At 33.0% G+C, this 18799-nt stretch overlaps 1 protein-coding gene across 4 annotated transcripts in view; it reads left to right on the top strand.

The window, feature by feature from the left end:
* The window catches only part of MEMO1 (mediator of cell motility 1), a 125892-nt gene extending 113582 nt beyond the window's left edge, over positions 1 to 12310 (top strand). For all 4 annotated transcript variants that reach the window (XM_058682971.1, XM_058682973.1, XM_058682972.1 and 1 more), the window contains 3 exons: positions 193 to 269; positions 10204 to 10308; positions 11638 to 12310. In XM_058682971.1, coding sequence (XP_058538954.1) covers positions 193 to 269; positions 10204 to 10308; positions 11638 to 11769 — 314 coding nt within the window. In that variant the 3' untranslated portion in view covers positions 11770 to 12310. The remainder of the gene's footprint in view (positions 1 to 192; positions 270 to 10203; positions 10309 to 11637) is intronic.
* The last annotated feature ends 6489 nt before the right edge of the window (positions 12311 to 18799 follow it).

Here is an 18799-nt window from a genome sequence, read left to right as displayed (position 1 = left end):
TATATCATTTCTTTATCACCTTCCCAAATATGCCTTTTATTTTTATGTACAAGGGCTCTTGGGAATGATTCTCTCAGAGGCTTAAGCTGTGCTTTGCCCTCCATGAGAACTGAAATTATTTGGTAAGCGCTTGCTTTCTTTTTAGCTTCTAATTTTTCCCTATTTTATTTTGTACATGATATTTGTTTCAAGGTCAAAGGTTCCGTTACAGTTACTATGATGAATCCCAGGGGGAGATTTATAGATCCATTGAACATCTAGATAAAATGGTAAGTCTTTCAGGTGTGGGTTTTAATGCTCTAAGGTGTTTTCTTTCATTTCAGTTTAGTGATTCAAGACTTAATATGTTGAATTATACAGTGGACTAATAATTCTTTCCCTACCTACCTAACTAAATGTGCAAAATATAGTTTATCATCATATGAATATTGATTATAAAAATAATCCCTTTTCTATTAGTTGAAATTTCCTTTATCTTTTTTTGATTAATGAGACTAAGAATAATTAGATTTGGATTTTAGATGCTATTTGGGGGAGTGTCTCAGGTTTAGGGAAGACAGGATACTAATGCCATTACTAATTTTTAAGCAGAAACAACCACAGCAAATTCTTAGTTTATTTTATTATTTAATTGTATCTTTTGGCCATTTGGTTTTTCTGAAATGGTGTTTCATTTTGTTGTTTTATATATAGAATTTAAAAATATGATTGTATTCTTACATGGCCCAGGACTACAGTAGACATTGATCTTGCTGTCATTTTTCTTGAAGTAGTACAGTAGTCATAGTACTTGTTTTCATATTTAAAAAGTCATACAAATAATTTTGTTGTTTTTTTTTTTTTACCTAAAATAGAATATTAAATATAGCAGATATCTCACTGATTGGAACAGAATATTAAATATAGCAGATACATCATTAATTTGAACAGAATACTAAATATAGATGAATCTCTAATTTGAACAGAATATTAAATATAGCAGATAAATCACTAATTTGCTCTGACCTTTGACATCATTTTAGTTCCTAGTCCTCAATTTGTCATCTCTAAGATAAGAGACTTGGAGTAGGTGGTCTCTAAATTGTCTTTAAACTCCATCAGACTTTAAGCCTGTGATCTGTTAAAATCAACTTTACCCCTGTTTGAAAAGCCTTATGCATATGTTTTAGTACAAGAATATTTAGTCTAAAGTAGATAAAACATTTTAGTAAAGAATCTGGATCTAAAACTATAGCTGGGCTATTATCTTGTATATTTTATTAAAAGCAAAATGGAATGAATGCAAATTTAGTTACTTAGGAGATTTTATCATATTTAAATTTATCTTGTTACTTAGATCCAATTATGTCTGAACACTTTTGCTTTGGAATTTTGTTTGGATTTTAATCTACTGACTTTTTTTTTTTTGCCTTTATGATGTTGTTGTTTCAGTCTTTAATTCTTTTCTGGCTTCTCCTTCTGATCTTATTCTTCTGAGGCTTAGTGCTCACTTGCCTCAGAAAACTTTTCTGGTTCTGTTGTCATTTATTTTTTTCATGTAGCAAGTGGTTAATGGGTGTCTAATGCGTGTCTGGTACTGTGTGAAGTATTGCAGATGTTAAGAAGAGAAAACATTGTTTCCCACTTCATGGAACTTACAGTGTAGTCATTGAACAGACTTAGAAGCTATTATGGTGTAGAGATGTAAGAGATATTTAGGACACACACTCTCCTTATTGTTCCGAAAATGACATACATGTGCCTAGCTTAGGAGTTTTGCCCTTTCTACACTCGACTGTCTCACTTACTCTGTGGCTTTGCTCTGCTTCACCTTCCCAATGGTACTGGCTGCCCTGTTTAATTTTGCATCATACCCATTTAGCATTCCCAATCCACTTAACCCTGCTGCAGTTTTTCTTTCAACAAACTAAATATTGTACTTATCACAGTTTTGTTAGGAAATTTATTTTGTTCTCTGACGTATCCAAAGTGCTTAGAGTCATGAGTAGAACATTAGTAGGTGCTCAATAAATATTTTTCAAGTGAATGAATTAGTGAATATAATCTTCCTCCGTACATAATTAAATTAAGCAAATACCCTAACTGTAATATGAAAAAGAAATAAAGGGAAAGTAATTTATGCTAAACTAGTATATTTTTTAATAGTGTAAGCACCCAGATGCCAACTATATTAGGAGACATTATGAAGTAGTTAAATGCTTCCACATTGTATCATTAATATAACAGCTACCAATCCAGACCTAAACAGTTATTTTATATTTGTGACTCACATTGCTAAGCTGTGTTGCAGGGTGACTCGATTTCCCAAAATGGTGAATAATTCTTAGTAAAGTTGTAACCTAAACAAAATATAGCCTTCCCTCAGTTTACGTGATATGGAAATTCCTGGCGAATCTACTGTATATTAAAACCAGGCAAAACTTCTTAGTATTTATATATAAAATAGGGTTAAGGGTATAAAGAATTATACATGATTGTTTCATCTATGTGGACATGTCAGAGTGCTTTGGGATGAGAACAGTTATTTGTGTGGAGGACAGTCCTGTGTTAGAGGACAATCAGCATCCTTGGACCCCACTCACTAAATTTCCCAGTAGTGTCTTCTAATTATTGGGACTTCGCAAAAATGTGCCCACAACTTTCCATTACGCCCCTATGGCAAACCATCTTTCTATGACCCTACCCTACTTAAGTTTTCTTCTCAATATTAATTACTGTGTGACTTGTTATTTGTTGATTTGTTTGGTGATACCCTTCCCTATTAGGTTATAAGCTTTATGAGATCAGGATCTTTGTCCATTTTTTTTTTTTTTCAGCCTTTCACTGGGTACTAAATATATATAGTTATTGAGTGAATCAATGGAAGAATGGACAGGGTAGCGGTGAGAAATGAAGCTAGAGAATCTGGAGCAGGCTGTTTAAAGGGTATTAAATAGGAAAGTGATAAAATCAGATTGTATTTGAATAGATCACGTAGCTGCTGTGTAGCAAGTAGGCTGCGTGGGAGGTCAGAAGAGAAATCAGCAGACCAGTTTGGTAATCCAGGTGACAGATGGTAATTTAGACAGTGGATAGGGTGGTGATGGTGGAAGAGAGGGACAGAGTGGATATATCCAGTGTATTTAAGAGATAGATTGATGATAGGACTTGGAGATTGCTTGAACTTGCTGAGGAAGGAAGTATCAAGGATAGCTTCTAAATTTCTGACTTATGCTGCTGGTTGCATGTTGGTACTATTCACTTAGGTTTAAAGCACAAGAAGATAGGACTGATGTTTTCGGAAGTAGGGAAATCATAAATCCATTAAGGATGTGTTATATTTGCTGTTGCCTTTAAGATATCCAAGTGGACATGTCAGTCAGGTAGGCATTTGGATTTTCATTTTGCTAGTTATTTTCGAGTGCACTTACAGTCCTAGGCACTGTTGGAGATATGGCAGTAAACACACTTGCTCTCACAGAACTTTTTTTCTAACAGGAGGAGATATATATATACATATAATATATATATATATATATATATATATTATATGTATATATATTATAAAGGTAAGGGTATGTATAAGTTAGTTTCCAATAGTGATATGTGCTATACAGAAAATATAGAAAGGGTTTTGAAATGGTAAATGATTTGAGTGATTGGTGACTGAGTGATTGTAGAAATACTTCCCTGAGGAGAGACATTACGGTGAGATAGTGATGGTAAGAAGGAGCAAACCAAATTTAGATCTGAGGAGAGAGCATTCTTGACAGAAGGAACTCCCTGTGCAAAGATGGGAAAGAGGCTGGTGTGTGAAGAAAAGGAAAAAAAGGACAGTGTTGCAGGAGTGCAGTAGGTAAGGCTAAGAATGGTACAAGCTGTGGCAGGAGGGACAGACAGAGAGCAGATAATGGAGGACTTTATATTCTAGGGTAAGAAATGTATGTAAGTACAAGGGGAAGTGAAAATGATGTAATCACATTCTTTTAAAGGTTATTCTGGTGGTTGTGTAGAGGATGGATTCTACATAAGGTTCAAGAGTAGTAATGATGGACATGGGCAGTAGTTGAGGGGAGAGATGATAGTAACTTGGACTAGGGTGGTATAAGTGGATATGGAAAGAAGTTGGTAGATTTGAGATCTCTTTCAGAAGTATTAAACAGAGCTTTGCTAAGGAATTAACTATATTGGCTTGAAGCCCAGAGAAATGGCCTGGAGTAAGTTTGAGAGTTCTAACAGGTAGATGGTAATCAGAGCCAGACCAGAGGTAAGACTGTCTACTATAGTAATCCTTAACCTTGTCTTTATAACCTAAATCATCCATGGAACTTTTTCAAAATAGACTTGCCCATACCTGCCCCAGGAGATTGCCTTTTGGTAGTATGGAAAGAGTCCTAACATCTTTTTACTCCTAAATTTGCTTTGTTAGGTGAATTTAAACTGTCTTACTATAGCCCCTAATCTGTTTAAGTAGAACAAAATTTCCTATTTATCTGTCTTCCCTTGTTTTCTATTCAGCTCTTTAAATCATTAGTCAACTTTAAGCAACATTTAATTTTGCACAGGTAAGAATTTGTGAATCCATGAGTTGATGCTTTTAGCACAGAGAGATGTTCTCCCCAAAATATTAGTTTACCCGGTGCTCTGAAGTCACCAAACATAGTGCCATTCTTTGGAACTCTCTAGAACTGTGGTCACATTTAAAAACTTTAATATTATTTATTATTCTATGTGTGTGTATATATATATATGTATATATATTTATATATAAATATCTGTACTTAATTCTTTTACTCTTCTTTTTTTTTTTTAATTTTTTAAATGTTTTTATTTTATTTTTTGAGACAGAGAGAGACAGAGCATGAACGAGGGAGGGTCAGAGAGAGAGGGAGACACAGAATCTGAAGCAGGCTCCAGGCTCTGAGCTGTCGGCACAGAGCCCGATGTGGGGCTTGAACTCACGGACTGTGAGATTGTGACCTGAGCTGAAGTCGGACGCTTAACTGGCAGAGCCACCCAGGCGCCCCAATTCTTTTAGTCTTCTAATTCTATATTGATTGTTAGCTATTATTAAGAGAAGTAGCTTTGTTTATCTTTCTTGATGTATGTTATCAGTTAGGCAGATAGACCTTGGTTTCTTTGAGGCAGAGCAAAAAGAGTAACATTTATCCGTTGGCATCATTCTCATAATTCTCCTGAAATTGTTGCCTTTTCTGGTAGCTTCTAAGTCTTTGAAATTAGAACTTTTGTTCAAAAGTATATGTAGAACCAGTAAGCTTAAGATTGGCTTCTAAGTCTGCATCCGATTTACCATACTTTAGATGTCCAAAATCACCAGGGCATAATTTTTAAATTTTTATTTAAATAGACTGGGATACAATTACTGAATATTGAGTATTTGCTTCTTATTAATATGTTTGAATTTGATATTTGATTTGATAGTTGACTTGGAGTCTGATTTTTGTGGTCCCTTTCTATTTATAGAATTTTTAAATGGCTCATAAGTGTTCCGTTCCTTTATTAGCGTGCTCTAAATTCAAGTTATAAGTCAATTCTGGGGGATTGGAGTAAATGGGTTGAAATAATCAGAATGGTTAGTTCCATACATATAATCACGTATGTATGTCTTTATGCATATATGTATATATGTACACTCACTGTTAGACTCTTATATAACCTGATTTTTAACTGATTTATATAACCAAATGGTGAATATCCCTCTGTATATTCCTTTTCCAAAGTGCCATTTTATGTTATAAATTATTTCATTCATTCGAGAACCATATTTTAGTTTATGTGTGCAATCTTTTGAGAGCAAATATAATTGGATGGTTCTCTAGATGTATTAGCAAATGTTAGCAATTCTGAATTGTAATTATTATGCCTTTTGAAGTTTGATAAAATGAAAAACTATTTATAAAATTTTAGGTACAATCTGTTCAAAATTAGTGTGTAATAAAGTTTTGGCTCTTTTTTTGTTATCAGGAAAATCTTGTTACATATAGTTACTAAAGTAAGTAAAAGGGTTTCTAGGTTCCAAAAGCAGAAGGAAAACAGCTTTTCCTCTTATTGCAAAATAATTATATCTCTAACATTTGAATATCTTGGAATTGAATTATGTGAAAAAGATATGTAAAGAAAAATATATAGGAAAATAAACTGGATCTTCCAGATGTTGTAATTGGGGAAAAAAAAGTAACTAGTTACAGGAGATATAGATTCTGGAAGTGTTACAATAGAATTGGCTCCTGATTATGTTTTTGGTAATTAGTACTTTGCAATTTCAGTAATCATAGTGACCAAAGCAGAACATACTTTAAGACATTGATTTTTGTGTACTTTGGAGATTATTTACTAGAAACATTAAAGATACATAAGTACATACATACATATTTTATATATGTCACATAACGTAATTTTTTTCTGTACCACTATTGATGTAGACCAATGTGTCATTATGGACATTGCCAGCTTATTTATGATTCGGCAAAGAGGATCTGAAAGTGTCATTGTAGCCATCTTTATAATGTATTTTCCTTCCAAATTTACTCGTAGTCCTTTCATTTAATTTGAACTTGAGCTACTTTTCTTCCTATTCTTTTGTAAGTGAAATTGTTCATATTTGTCTACTCCTATTCTTTCTTGAACTTAGGCCAAGGTTTTATAATATCTTCTTTTAAGAGAGCTATTTATTAGTATGTTGCTTCTTAGCACTGCTGTCTTTAGGGTGATTTTTTTCCCCCATAAAACTTCTTTCACTCTAAGATTTTATCTTGTCGCCTCTTACAGAAAGCAGAATATTTCCTTTTCTTACCTTGCTTCCCTAAATGTATACTCATCTCTCTAATATATATATATCCTTACTTTAGAAAATGAGGCCTCAATGATAATATGGGATTAATTATGTGTTTGTAGTAATAAAAAGACATGGTTTTAGTTCTTAATGTCTTAAAGTCCTCTAAAAACGTTTGCTCCTTTTTTGTGTTTGTTACTTTAGAGGGAGATTGCTTCTGGGTGATAATATTTAAAACTAAATTAAATTTGGGACGCCTGGGTGGCTCAGTCAGTTACACATCCGACTTCAGCTCAGGTCATGATCTCCCAGTGCATGTGTTTGAGCCCTGCATGGGGTTCTGTGCTGACAGCCCAGAGCCTGGAGCCTGCTTCCGATTCTGTGTCTCCCTCTCTCTCTCTGCCCCTCCCCCGCTCCTTCTCCCCCCTCCCCCACTCTCTCTCTCCCCGCTCCCTCTCTCAAAGATAAATAAACATTGAAAAATTTTAATTTAAATTAAATATCATAGATAAACTTTTTTTAAAAGGGAAGATTTTTGTTGTCTTAATCAGTGTCCTGAATTTTCAGCTTTGTCAGTTAAAACTGTGTATTCAGTTTAGGATTGCCACTTGGGATTTGACATTACAGGCTTTTTTACTCATTACTTGGAGAGTCAGCATAATGATAGATTCCCTCTGCCCTTGTCCCCCCTCAAGGTAGAGAGTTAGCTTTCAGTCTGAGGATTTCTTGTTGAAGGCTGCTAAATTTCTCAGAAACCCACATCGTGATGGATATAGGCTTTTGGAGTTCATGATGTTTGTTTTGTATCTTAGATCCTCACTGTTTCATATTAGATTTCAGTTCATGCCAACAGATTCTCAATGTGCTAGGCCCTAGGCAAGACTCTCATCACCTGGACTTCAGATTCTTTGATTGTATCTTCTAGTATTTTAGGGAATAGAAGATTAAGCATATTTGAGAAGCACTTAGTTTCTTCATCTTCTGCGAATTTTGGCAGTAGTATTAAATTAGCATTTTCATCTCCTTGGAATTTTGGTAACAGTAATTTAAAAATTGTTAGCATCAAAATATAAATATATACAAAAGAATATATGCCAATGTTCTCTATTACTTCATGGATATCCTCTTTCTCATTATCATTATTGCTGTTGTTTGCAATACTTTATGAATTTTCCAATTGGAGACTTTCACTCATGAGAAAAGCCTTATTTTTTCTCTGTATCCCTTTATAAAAGTGCATACCCTTTCACTATCTTTATTTGTCAGAGAATTGATTGTAATGGAATTGATTCTTGTCCTAGTAGGTATATAACACACTTTAGGGAATTAAAAATTTAATTTTAATCCCTTAGTTTTCATCATCTCAATTTTTTCTTTTCCCTTCTGTAATTTAACCATTATATCTTAATTTTGAACACGTTATTTAGTAGTGTCTTCTCTACATGTATAACTTTATATCTTTCTCTATGAAGCTTCTTGGCCAGCCATTTTGAATTCTTTGTCTTTAACAAATTTGAGCATTAAGTTTTCTTCTCTTTGAATTCTTCATGTCAATATATAAATGTGATAAGTTTGTTCAAAATGTACATTAAGATTTTAATATTAAAACATATAACAGAACCTCAGTGTTGCCTAATTTGCTGATGAGTAGAATTCTATTTAAGGTAAGCTGTCCCAACTTCATCCAGAAACAATAAAAGTTCTCTCAAAATGTGTGTACCAGTTACAACTATGTGAGAGTATTTAAAGAATTGTTTGTATGTCTCTTATACTATATGAAGCAGAGTAAGTCAGTGAGAAAGAGCCTCAGATTAGAAATTTAGAGGCAAGCTTTTAACTGGTTTTTTTTTTTTTTAATGCCTCAGTTTCTTCATCTTGTAGGAAGTTATATCTTGATTATCCATATGTATGGAAGAGATTTGTAACTCCATCTCTGCATTACTACTTGGTTTGGAAATATATTGTGTCATTTTCTTTGTACCAGAATCATGATACTAATTGTTTATCTTAGGTTTAAGTTTTTGTTCATATTTCTCTGAACTTGCACCATATGTCACTGGAGACTGTTGACCTGGAAGCCTCCTGGTCTGTAAGGGAAAACAACTTAGCACATTAAACACTGGTTGTGGACAGATCTGAGAGTGGCTAATTGATGTGCAGTCAATTGAAAGTTGACTACATACACACAACTATCTTTCAGATGTATTTGCAGGAAAGTGTGATGATGTTTATGAATGACTTGAATACTCTGAAAACAGGTTCTTTATAAAATTAAATTTTCATGCTGCCACTGCAGTACTTGTATGCAACCTACTGATCTACTGATTACTGTCATTTTTCAGATGAGTGTTCATCTGATTACTGTAGGTGCTTTTCCACTGCTGTTGTTTTAAAACATGTTGAAATATGATTTAAAAACCACACAAAATATAGCAGTTGATTCCTTGGTTAAACCACAATTTACATTCCTCTCAGAGTATGTTAGTCCAGTCTGTTGGACACAAATGTAAAATATTTTACCTGCATTAGAAAACAAGGTAAGGTAATTGGTGAATGAATGAGAATCAGTGATTTATTTGCTTTATTAAAGGTGCTCTCTATTATTGTACTATGAACACATTATTTAAAGGCATTTGCAGAGTATGGAATTTAGTGTGAATAAGTATCCAAGTCATAGTGGTTGTTTTAATAATATTAATAAGATTTTTGATTCTGAATTAAAATCTTAAATATAATGCATTATAGTTGAAGGTATAAAGAGAGAAAAAGATTTTTAACAACTATTCAAAGAAGGATGATTTTGCTTAAGCATTTATCTTTTATGAGTTTTAAATTAATTAAAATATGGTAGCTTTTTCTTAGTTTGTGCTATCTTTTTATCACATACTGATAATTCAGAATGCCTTGCATGTTATGTTTAAGTGTATGTTATGGAATTAGCTAAATTATAATAAACTTTTAATTATTTATGCCAGTGGCAGGAGAAATATGGTAGTTATGGGGAAAAACCAGCCATATGTCAAATTTAATTTTAGATTTTATATGAACATTTTCACAGCAGATTTACTTTCCTAAATATATTTATATAAGAAAAATATAAAATTGTGAAATGTTTGAGGATTGTGACCCAAGTGGTAACTGGTGATGGTGCTGTAGAAACATACCAGGAGGTCAGAAAAAACTAAAACTGAAGATTGGAAGTGTTCTGTTACTAAAGTATAGCTATTGTTTAGAGTTGACCATAATGAGATTACCTTTGATGAATGAGTTGGATATTTCACAAGGATTACTTAATGTATTTTCTTTACTTCTCTTTAACTAAAAAATTATGGTTTTTAGCTCTAAGTAACAGTTTTAAAATGTCATGAGAAAATAATAAATTATGTACCTTTTTCTTTGTCTTTCATCTTCTTTTTCTCTTCCTTTTTTAGGGTATGAGTATTATAGAACAATTAGACCCCGTATCTTTTAGCAATTACTTGAAGAAATACCATAATACTATATGTGGAAGACATCCCATTGGGGTGTTATTAAATGTGAGTATCCTTAGGAAGCCTTAATTTTTAACATTTGATCCTGTGATGTTTCAAAATATCTTAATTATTATCATCTGTGCTACCTTATTAGCATTGTTTTTAGGTACATATAATAAATATTCTTTTTAGTACACTTAAGATAATTTGGATTTCCATTATTTTGGTTACATGAATAAAGTTTTTACTGGAAGACAGGCCAGTGCTTTCTTTTAAATATCGAAAAATAATTTAGAATAGAAGCCTAGTTTTTCTCTTGACTCACAGCCAATATGTTCTTTGGTAATAAGTAACCTTATTAATTTTTCGGTTTTATTTAATGTTCTAGACTCCATAAAAAATAAACAGAAGACTCTGTTCTTGAACTTCAGATACTCATAATTTAGTAACACAAGACAGATGGCATGTATATATTTTTCTCTTTATAACAATAATATTTCATGTAAAGAGTAGTAAGAGGCAGAAGTTTCAGGTAGTTGGATTTTTGAAAGAGATAATAACAATAATTTTTCCTCTAATAAATAAAACAGTATGGCATTCCTGAAAGAAAATGTGAGACTTTTTAAGAAAGAAGAAAGTGTATATACTCAGGAATGAGAGGAAGAAGCAATAATGTGTTCATTGTTTGGAGAGGCAGAGAAATCACGGAGAAGGTAATGTTAGTCTAGAACAGGGTAGGGTAGGACCTTGAAGTCCAGTTTCGTTTAGTGTGATTTGATTTAGTACATTGTGGATTTTTAGGAATGGTTTTCTCTTAAGCAGTATTGGCTGGAAGAAGAGCCTGTTCAGGGCTTTAAACTAATTCTTGAAATTTAAACTAGGTAAGCTGCACTAATTTCCTAAAGTCTGAATTGGAGCAAATAAAATTTTAATGAAGTAAATGATGAACTAATCCACAATTAAAGTAAAAATCCTGGTTTACCTCTTAGATCTAGAACTTAATTTATATATATATATTTCACATTTCGTCAAACTTAGACAAAGAAGAGACTCCAGTATTTCATGACAGAAGTGGCTCCGATTTGGTTTAGAGAAAAGAGAGGTATATTTTTCTTGAAAGTGGCCTTATTAAATATAATAAAGGTAGGGTGAAAGATGTCTGATACTTATCAAGAAGCTAGGTTAGTAGAAGTTCTTTGAGAGAATGAAATAAGGAGTCCTCTGTTTTACCTATTTAATATGTGACAAGATATTCAAGAAACAAATCAAGAGAAGAGTAAAGAATCTAGGCTTCAGCTGTGAAGCGGACAAAGTTAAGCCACCAACACATTCAAAGAGTACTCACTTTTTTATTATGAGGTCTGTTGTAACTAATTTTTTTTCCCCCCCCAGGCTATCACAGAGCTCCAGAAGAATGGAATGAATATGAGCTTTTCCTTTTTGAATTATGCCCAGTCAAGCCAGTGTAGAAACTGGCAAGACAGTTCAGTGAGTTATGCAGCGGGAGCACTCACGGTCCACTGAAGCTCTGAATCCTCAGGGATGCCACCTGCACATACTCATTCTCTGTCCGGGGTCCCAGCCTAGCCCTTACCAAGATACTGGTCCTGGTTTGGGGGGATTCTGAAACCTCAAACTAATAGAACTTTCTTCTCTTCTTTTCTAGTAGGTGTAGTCCTTCCTTAATTTCAACTCATTAAAAAATGCTTTATAGTTTAGGGCAGTGGAAGGAAGGCTGGCATCAAAATATTTTGATCAAAAAAGATGGCAATGTAAAGGCCCAGTTGTGGGAGACAGTTTTTTTGAGAGTAACTTGTAAAGCATTTACCATATCCTAAATTTGCACTCTTTGCAGACTTGTGCACATATATTCCGCTTTCAGAATAGTTTTGCAAATTGTACACAAACAAACAAAAAAGGGTGGAAGCTTTTTAATAAAGAAATTGCATTTATAAATGATCTGTATTAGAATATAATAAATCTCCAGTTATAGTCAATTACTACCCGTGTTGTACAACAGATACCTTCTATTTTAGTTGCTAATAAAGGGCTACACAACTCAAAATAGTCTGATTTAAACTTATTGCTCTGTGGTACATAAGAAAATTGTTTTTTTATTAATTCCATCTCAGAATTTTTATGTTAAAAGTGGTAAACTTCAGCTCATGTAGAGATATGTTAGGATGTATTTTATTTTTTACATATTTATGTGATTTTTTTTATCACAGAATCATATTTTAAAGTTAGCTTTTAAAATTACATATAGTTTGCCTTTTTGTGTGTGACATCACTTTGTGTCATTACTATATTGTAACGATATAAATTCAAGATTGGTAAAAGAATGTAGATGTAGTCCTTTCCTTCAAAGATTGTGTTTGATAGGCACTAGTCTGCAAATGAGGAAATGTTGAAGAGTATTCTTAGTGATTTTCAAATCATTGCAGACCAAACACTACTGCTATGCCTTTGTAGTGCTTTTAAGCAGTTTGACTCTCTATTTGAATTTATAGCAAGAAATCATTAACAATAACAAAAACAAAAAAAGCCACTGGATTTTCTTACAGTTCTACAAATTTTTTTGTCATGATTTTTGGTGCGGCTCTTCCAACTAAAATAATGGTATGGTGTTGTATTTCTTTTTTTAGCATAGACCATTCCTAGTCACTTCGGGGGGAAAAATATATAAATATATATAATTTGATTAGTTAATTATTGGCCACCACGCATGTATTAGATTATACCTGTTTCAGTATAACACTGGGTATCTACATCACACTGGAGAGCATTTGTATCTTCAGTCTTATGCCGGAATAGCACAATTTTTAGATGCCTTGCACCAATTTTATTTAAAGATTTGCATTTCTTAGTTACTAAATATCAACTTTCTATACTCAAGAATTGAGAAAAAATAATGTTTCGGATTCAAAACTACCCACCTATATGTGTATGGAAATTATACTTGTACACGTTAATGATTTATTTCCCATCACTTAGGTATACTTTTGAGTACCATAAATATTTATTCCTTATTTATTATACAGACTATAAACATTTTAAACTTGACTACAGAGTGCATTTTTATTTTCTGAGTATAAAATGGATACATGATTATTATAGAAACTTTAGAAAATACTGAAAAGGATAAAGAAGAGAAAAAAATTGTCTGCAACTTCACTATCCAGAGATAACACTGTTAATATTTTTTGTATTTCCTCTCAGTCTTTGTCTATGCTATTTATATGTATGAGTGTGTATATGTGTTTGTGTGTGTGCATAATAACAAAATTGAGATTATATTGACCATATAGTTGTATATCCTACTTTTTATAACTTCCTAAGTACTCCCCCATATCTTGGAAAGTGTGATTTTTAAAAAATGGCTGCCTAATATTTTATTGTATGAATATATACCATAATCGAACCAGTTCTCTCTTTGGATATCAGATTGTTTCTAGTATTTCACAATTATAAATAATAGTGGGATGAACATCTTTGTATGTGAAATTTGAACTGTATATTTGACTAGTTCTTAAGGATATATTCATGGGAGTGGGATAATTGGTTTAGATGGTGAGAACTTTTTAGGCACTTTAAAATATGGCCAAATTACCCTTCAGAAAGTTTGTACCAAATTAGCAATACATGACTACCCATCATACTTCCCCTTCTCCACTACTGATTATTATTTTCTAAATTTTTGACAATTTGTTAAGCAAATAATTGGTTGTACTTTTGATCATTCTGGTAAGAGTGGCTTTACTGTGAATACATTTTTTTTTTCCTTCTGTGATTTTGTAATTGATTGATTAATAGAAAACATGAGAGGATTGCTTAGCTTGAGTGGGTGACACCCCTGTGAATATGTTTACTGTGCGTTTGAAACTCTGGAATATTTCACCATCACTCTACCCTTTCCTAGAATATGAGCGTATCTTTCATACTCAATTATGAAGTAGAAAGAGTTCCAAACTGGTAGTTGAGTACTGGATTCTAGTTCAGTCTGTGCCACTGTTGAGTTCTCTTACCATAAATATTTTGTGTTCTATTGAGACATTCTCATCTGTAAAATGTGGATGTGATCTTTTAAGGACATTTTAGTATCAAAGTATTTTAGTGTTGGGACTATTCTTTAGAGATTCTGGTGTCGCTTAAATGTTAAAAAGCTACATGATTAAATTAGATTAGAAGTTTTATCTAATTTCAACTCTGCATACATAAAAACGAAAGTCTTAACACAAAAGGGAAATTAATTTGCATAATTCAATACAGTTACTATTACCTAAATAATAAGCTTTTCTACTTTAAGTGCCTTAAAAGTGTTTTGTATTTGAAATCTAAAATGTAAAGGAAATTATTATGTAGTTCTGTACAGTTTCTTCTTTATTATGTACTTGTGAGTTATTTGCAGCAACTTTTTTTTTAACCGTAGATTGCACAGAGCAGTATATTCATGGATTCTTCACTATTCTGCTAGTGAGGCGTTGGGAAATGTATGTTAAAGATTAGCTCAGTGAGCAGGTAAGTAAATGCTTTGTCTTGGGTGGGCAACAAATCTTCATACAGAGTAGGATAAAGGACTATTCAGATATCCCAGTGTTTATATTTAGATACTCCAGTGTGGGTGGTATGTCCAGAGTTAGTCATTGATTATTGTTGCAGGTCACAAATTTTTCTTTGGCAGTAAATAGTTTATTGCCCTAGATTAGACGTTGGCAAATGTTTTGTGTAAAGGGCTAGATACTAAATTTTGGGGGTTTGCAGGCCATATAGTCTCTGTCCCAACTATTCACCTTTGCCACTTGTAGCACAAAAGCAGCCATAGGCAATATGTATGTGAATGGATGTGGCTCTGTTTCACTCAAACTTTATTTACACAAAAATACAGCTGGATTTGGTCCATGGGCCATAGTTTGCTATCCCCTGTCCTAAATATTGTAGTTTACTTGTATTTCAAATATTGGTCAGTAATTTAAACTGCAACAAATGATTTTAAGTTTATATTATCCCAAATCTCTCTTAATTTGATGTAGTCTACATGGCTGGGTTTGAGTGTTATGTAGAATTATAAAGATAAGTAAGGAAGTGGGTAAAGGAAACTGGGAGGTCTTAGGAGCTAGTGTTAAAGCACTTTGAAGCCCTTTCATTTGCTGAAGTCCATTGAGAGTTTTGCTTTGCTACCAAAAATTAAGAGTGATGAGTGGAGGTTGTGACTGGTTGTTGCAAATTATAGAAATTATTTTAAGCCCTTGGCTATGTAGATGGTATTAGAAGATGGATGAGATGAACCTTTTACCTGAGTATTCTAGGCATAGACCAATCATTTAAGAGATATGGTAAAATGTGACTCTATTTTGTGACTACCATCTTTCATCACCATCCCTTAATATTTAACCCCCCACTCCCACCCTGCCCAGTATTTAGTTGATGGGAAAATTACTACACTGTTTTGGTCTCATTTACTCTGGATCACTGAAAACTTCATCAAAGATTAGTATTAGTCCATAGACTGGCAGTTGGGTAGTGTTGGGGTATGGTTGCTTGAAAGACCTAGTGTGGTTGTAGAACTATTACTGATTAGGAGGTGTAATAAACCACATGCAGCCTGACATTCAGTCTAAAACGTTTATATTATTATGTTGAATGGTAAGTGCTACATATTAAGGGGGACATTATGAACTATAGTGTTCATAGGGAAGCATCTGGAATGATGAAAGTCGTGAGTGCTATAGAGAGTGGATGTAGTTAAAGAAATTGATAATATTTATTTTGGAGAAGATAAGTTTAAAGAGAGGGAGTTCCCCCCCCCCCCCATACTTGATTACCATGTGTAGGAAGGGATAGAGTTGTTCTTTGTTGTTCTTGGTGGAAAAATTAAGAAATGGAAGTTTCTGGTTCCACATTTAATGTTCTGTGTGAGAATTTCTAAATGCGAATCAGCTGTGTCCTCATAAAAGCATTGGAAGTACTCAAAAGCTAGATCAGTGGTTCTCAGAGTAGCATCCTTTACTTTCAGCATCGGCATCATCCTGGGTATATTATTGGTGTAGATCTAAAATGATGGAACACCAAGCTGAAAAAAAGCTAATGGAATTAGTACAAATGGAACTTACTTCATGTGTATAAAATTATCAAGGGCAGTAATTTTTAAATAAAAATTGATTTTGATCATTTAACACTAACTTTCAACATAGATTATGAATTGATTGTTACATGTTAGTGGAGGAACACTGGACCCTTAGAATAATTAATATGCTTTTGTTTTAGTGAAAACATTTAAATATAAGCTAGAAGTTTCTATTTACTAGAATAAATTTAAGTTGTTCTTTAAATCATTGACTTAACTTTGTTAAACAGGTGCTTCTTCAACATTGAAACAGCCGTAACCATAGCAGAAGAGGGTGTTGAGGGAGCTTGCTCTTTTTATACATGTGAATGTCAGAATATTAGGAAGGGAGCCAAGAGCAGCTGGCAGATAAATTTTCTCTGCCTTCTTTCTCTTTTACCCTTAAGTACGACTGAGTGACAGGTCACACTATTATTGACTGTGCTATATTTGGTAAAAGTACTTCAAGTGATGCTGGTAACTGGGACTTCTGTCTTTTTAAAGTCACTGTTGTGGATGGAATTTGTTTGCCTATCATGAGTTCATTGATAAATGCTGCTTTTGGGGGTACTATGTGAAATTTAGAGTTTTAGATTTATTGTTTATTTAAAGGTTCTCTGGGGGATTTCAGAGTGGTTTGTGCCCAAGATGTGTCACATTTATTGCTTATGTGTGTAAGTTTAGCTCTAATACAAGGTTTTTGCCAACACCCTACAAAAGAATAGAAAAAAAACTTTTAAAGCCAATTCTTCTGATTTTGAAAGCCATAATTGAATACAATTGGTTTTTCATTATAAAATGTTTAAATGCATATTTCATACTGTACAGTGAGGTTTTAACTTTACTAACTGTAGTCCTATTTTTTTCCTGTCATCCTAATAGTGAAACCAAAGAGTATATAAAAACCATTATTAAGCTATTGAAGACCAAGTGTATTTGGCTGTGTGCAAGACCTGACTTCTGGTCTTTAAATCGGCCAGTGCAACTTTTCGAAATATTTTAATTTTTCTGACGACCATATTCTCTAAATTACTTACTGAACGTGGTGTTATATACATTTAAGTAAGAAATACTAGAACATGTTGAAAACTCAAAAAAAACCCAACACAAACACTAGAATGATATATAAATGACATATGAATGACAGAGTTTTGTGAGTTTTTAAATTAAATACTTAGACTGTTGAAGTAGATAGATTTAACAAAAGTATTTTTAGCTTAACAGTTTCATAAATGGAATTTTTTCTAAGTTTTCTTTTCTATTAAAATTTATCCACTTGAATCTAACAATAGACAAAATTTGTTCGATTTTGATGAATTTTAAAGCAAGGAGAACAAAAGAGTGTTCATATGAAGTATTTTCTGAAGGACAGGAAAGTATAATCCTTTTAATTGGAAGCATTTTTTAATTGGATTTTTCCATTTTCAGTTTTTAATTGTGGAAACCAGCTTCCTTACTGATTTTAAAAGATGGTAGAATTTAATATTCCCAGGCTCTTTGTAGTGCCAAATGAAATGAATGATAGCGTAAGTGATCTGGTAAATTTGAAACCACTGGCCCAAGGTCCTTAGTTCATATTTTACAGTATCTTTTGGTGTTTACTGGTATTTAGAAGTGTTACAAAGTTTTAAAAACAGTAATTGAAATGTGCTTGAGCTGCTTGCCCAATGACATGTTGAGCCAACTCTGAACTAGTAAGATACTATAGCTTCTTTTTCACTGGAATTCATTTTCAGCTTTGCTGATGAGTTGCTACGGATTTGCTGAAACAAGTCAGTGCTCTTTGCTAGAGCAGAGTTTCTTTCTTTATTAATGTGAGTTAGAATTGAATGATATGACCCCTTTCCACCTTTGGCTTTTTATGACAATAATAATACCTTATTATTAAATATATTGTACTTTTAATTTTTAAAACGTTTCACAACTTTTTCTTTCCTCTTAGTCTCTACAATAAGTAGGCCAGACATTGTTACTTTATTATTGGTAGAGAACCTGATGCAGGCCCATACAAATAATATGACTTACATGAGTTTGCATGGCTAGTTAGTATCAGAGCAAGGACAAGAACTCAGTTCCTCTAATTTTCAGTCCTATGTGTTAGAAATGCTATACCTTACTATTACTACTCTATGTTTTGTTTTTGGTGCTGGCTGTTTGAGATATGTTAAATTCAAATAGTAATGGGATTTTGCAACTTTAATAAAAATGGGAATCATTCATGTACATGTCTACTTTGATTAATTTAGGCAAAAATAGACTTCTTTTGGTAGATTAAAGTACTCCATACTTTTACTAACTCTGAAGACTTCTATTTTCTTTTCTCGGAAGTTTACTTTAAGACCTAAAAATTCTATTCTGTTGCTTGCCATCGTTAAAATGCACCGCTGGTTTGTAATGGGACACTGACAAAAGTGAAATTTAGGTTATTGGTATGTGAATTACTGATGGTGA

Source organism: Neofelis nebulosa, chromosome 9 (genome assembly GCF_028018385.1).
Source record: "Neofelis nebulosa isolate mNeoNeb1 chromosome 9, mNeoNeb1.pri, whole genome shotgun sequence".
Classification (NCBI taxonomy): Eukaryota; Metazoa; Chordata; class Mammalia; order Carnivora; family Felidae; genus Neofelis; species Neofelis nebulosa.
This window is presented reverse-complemented; position numbering and strand designations above follow the sequence as displayed.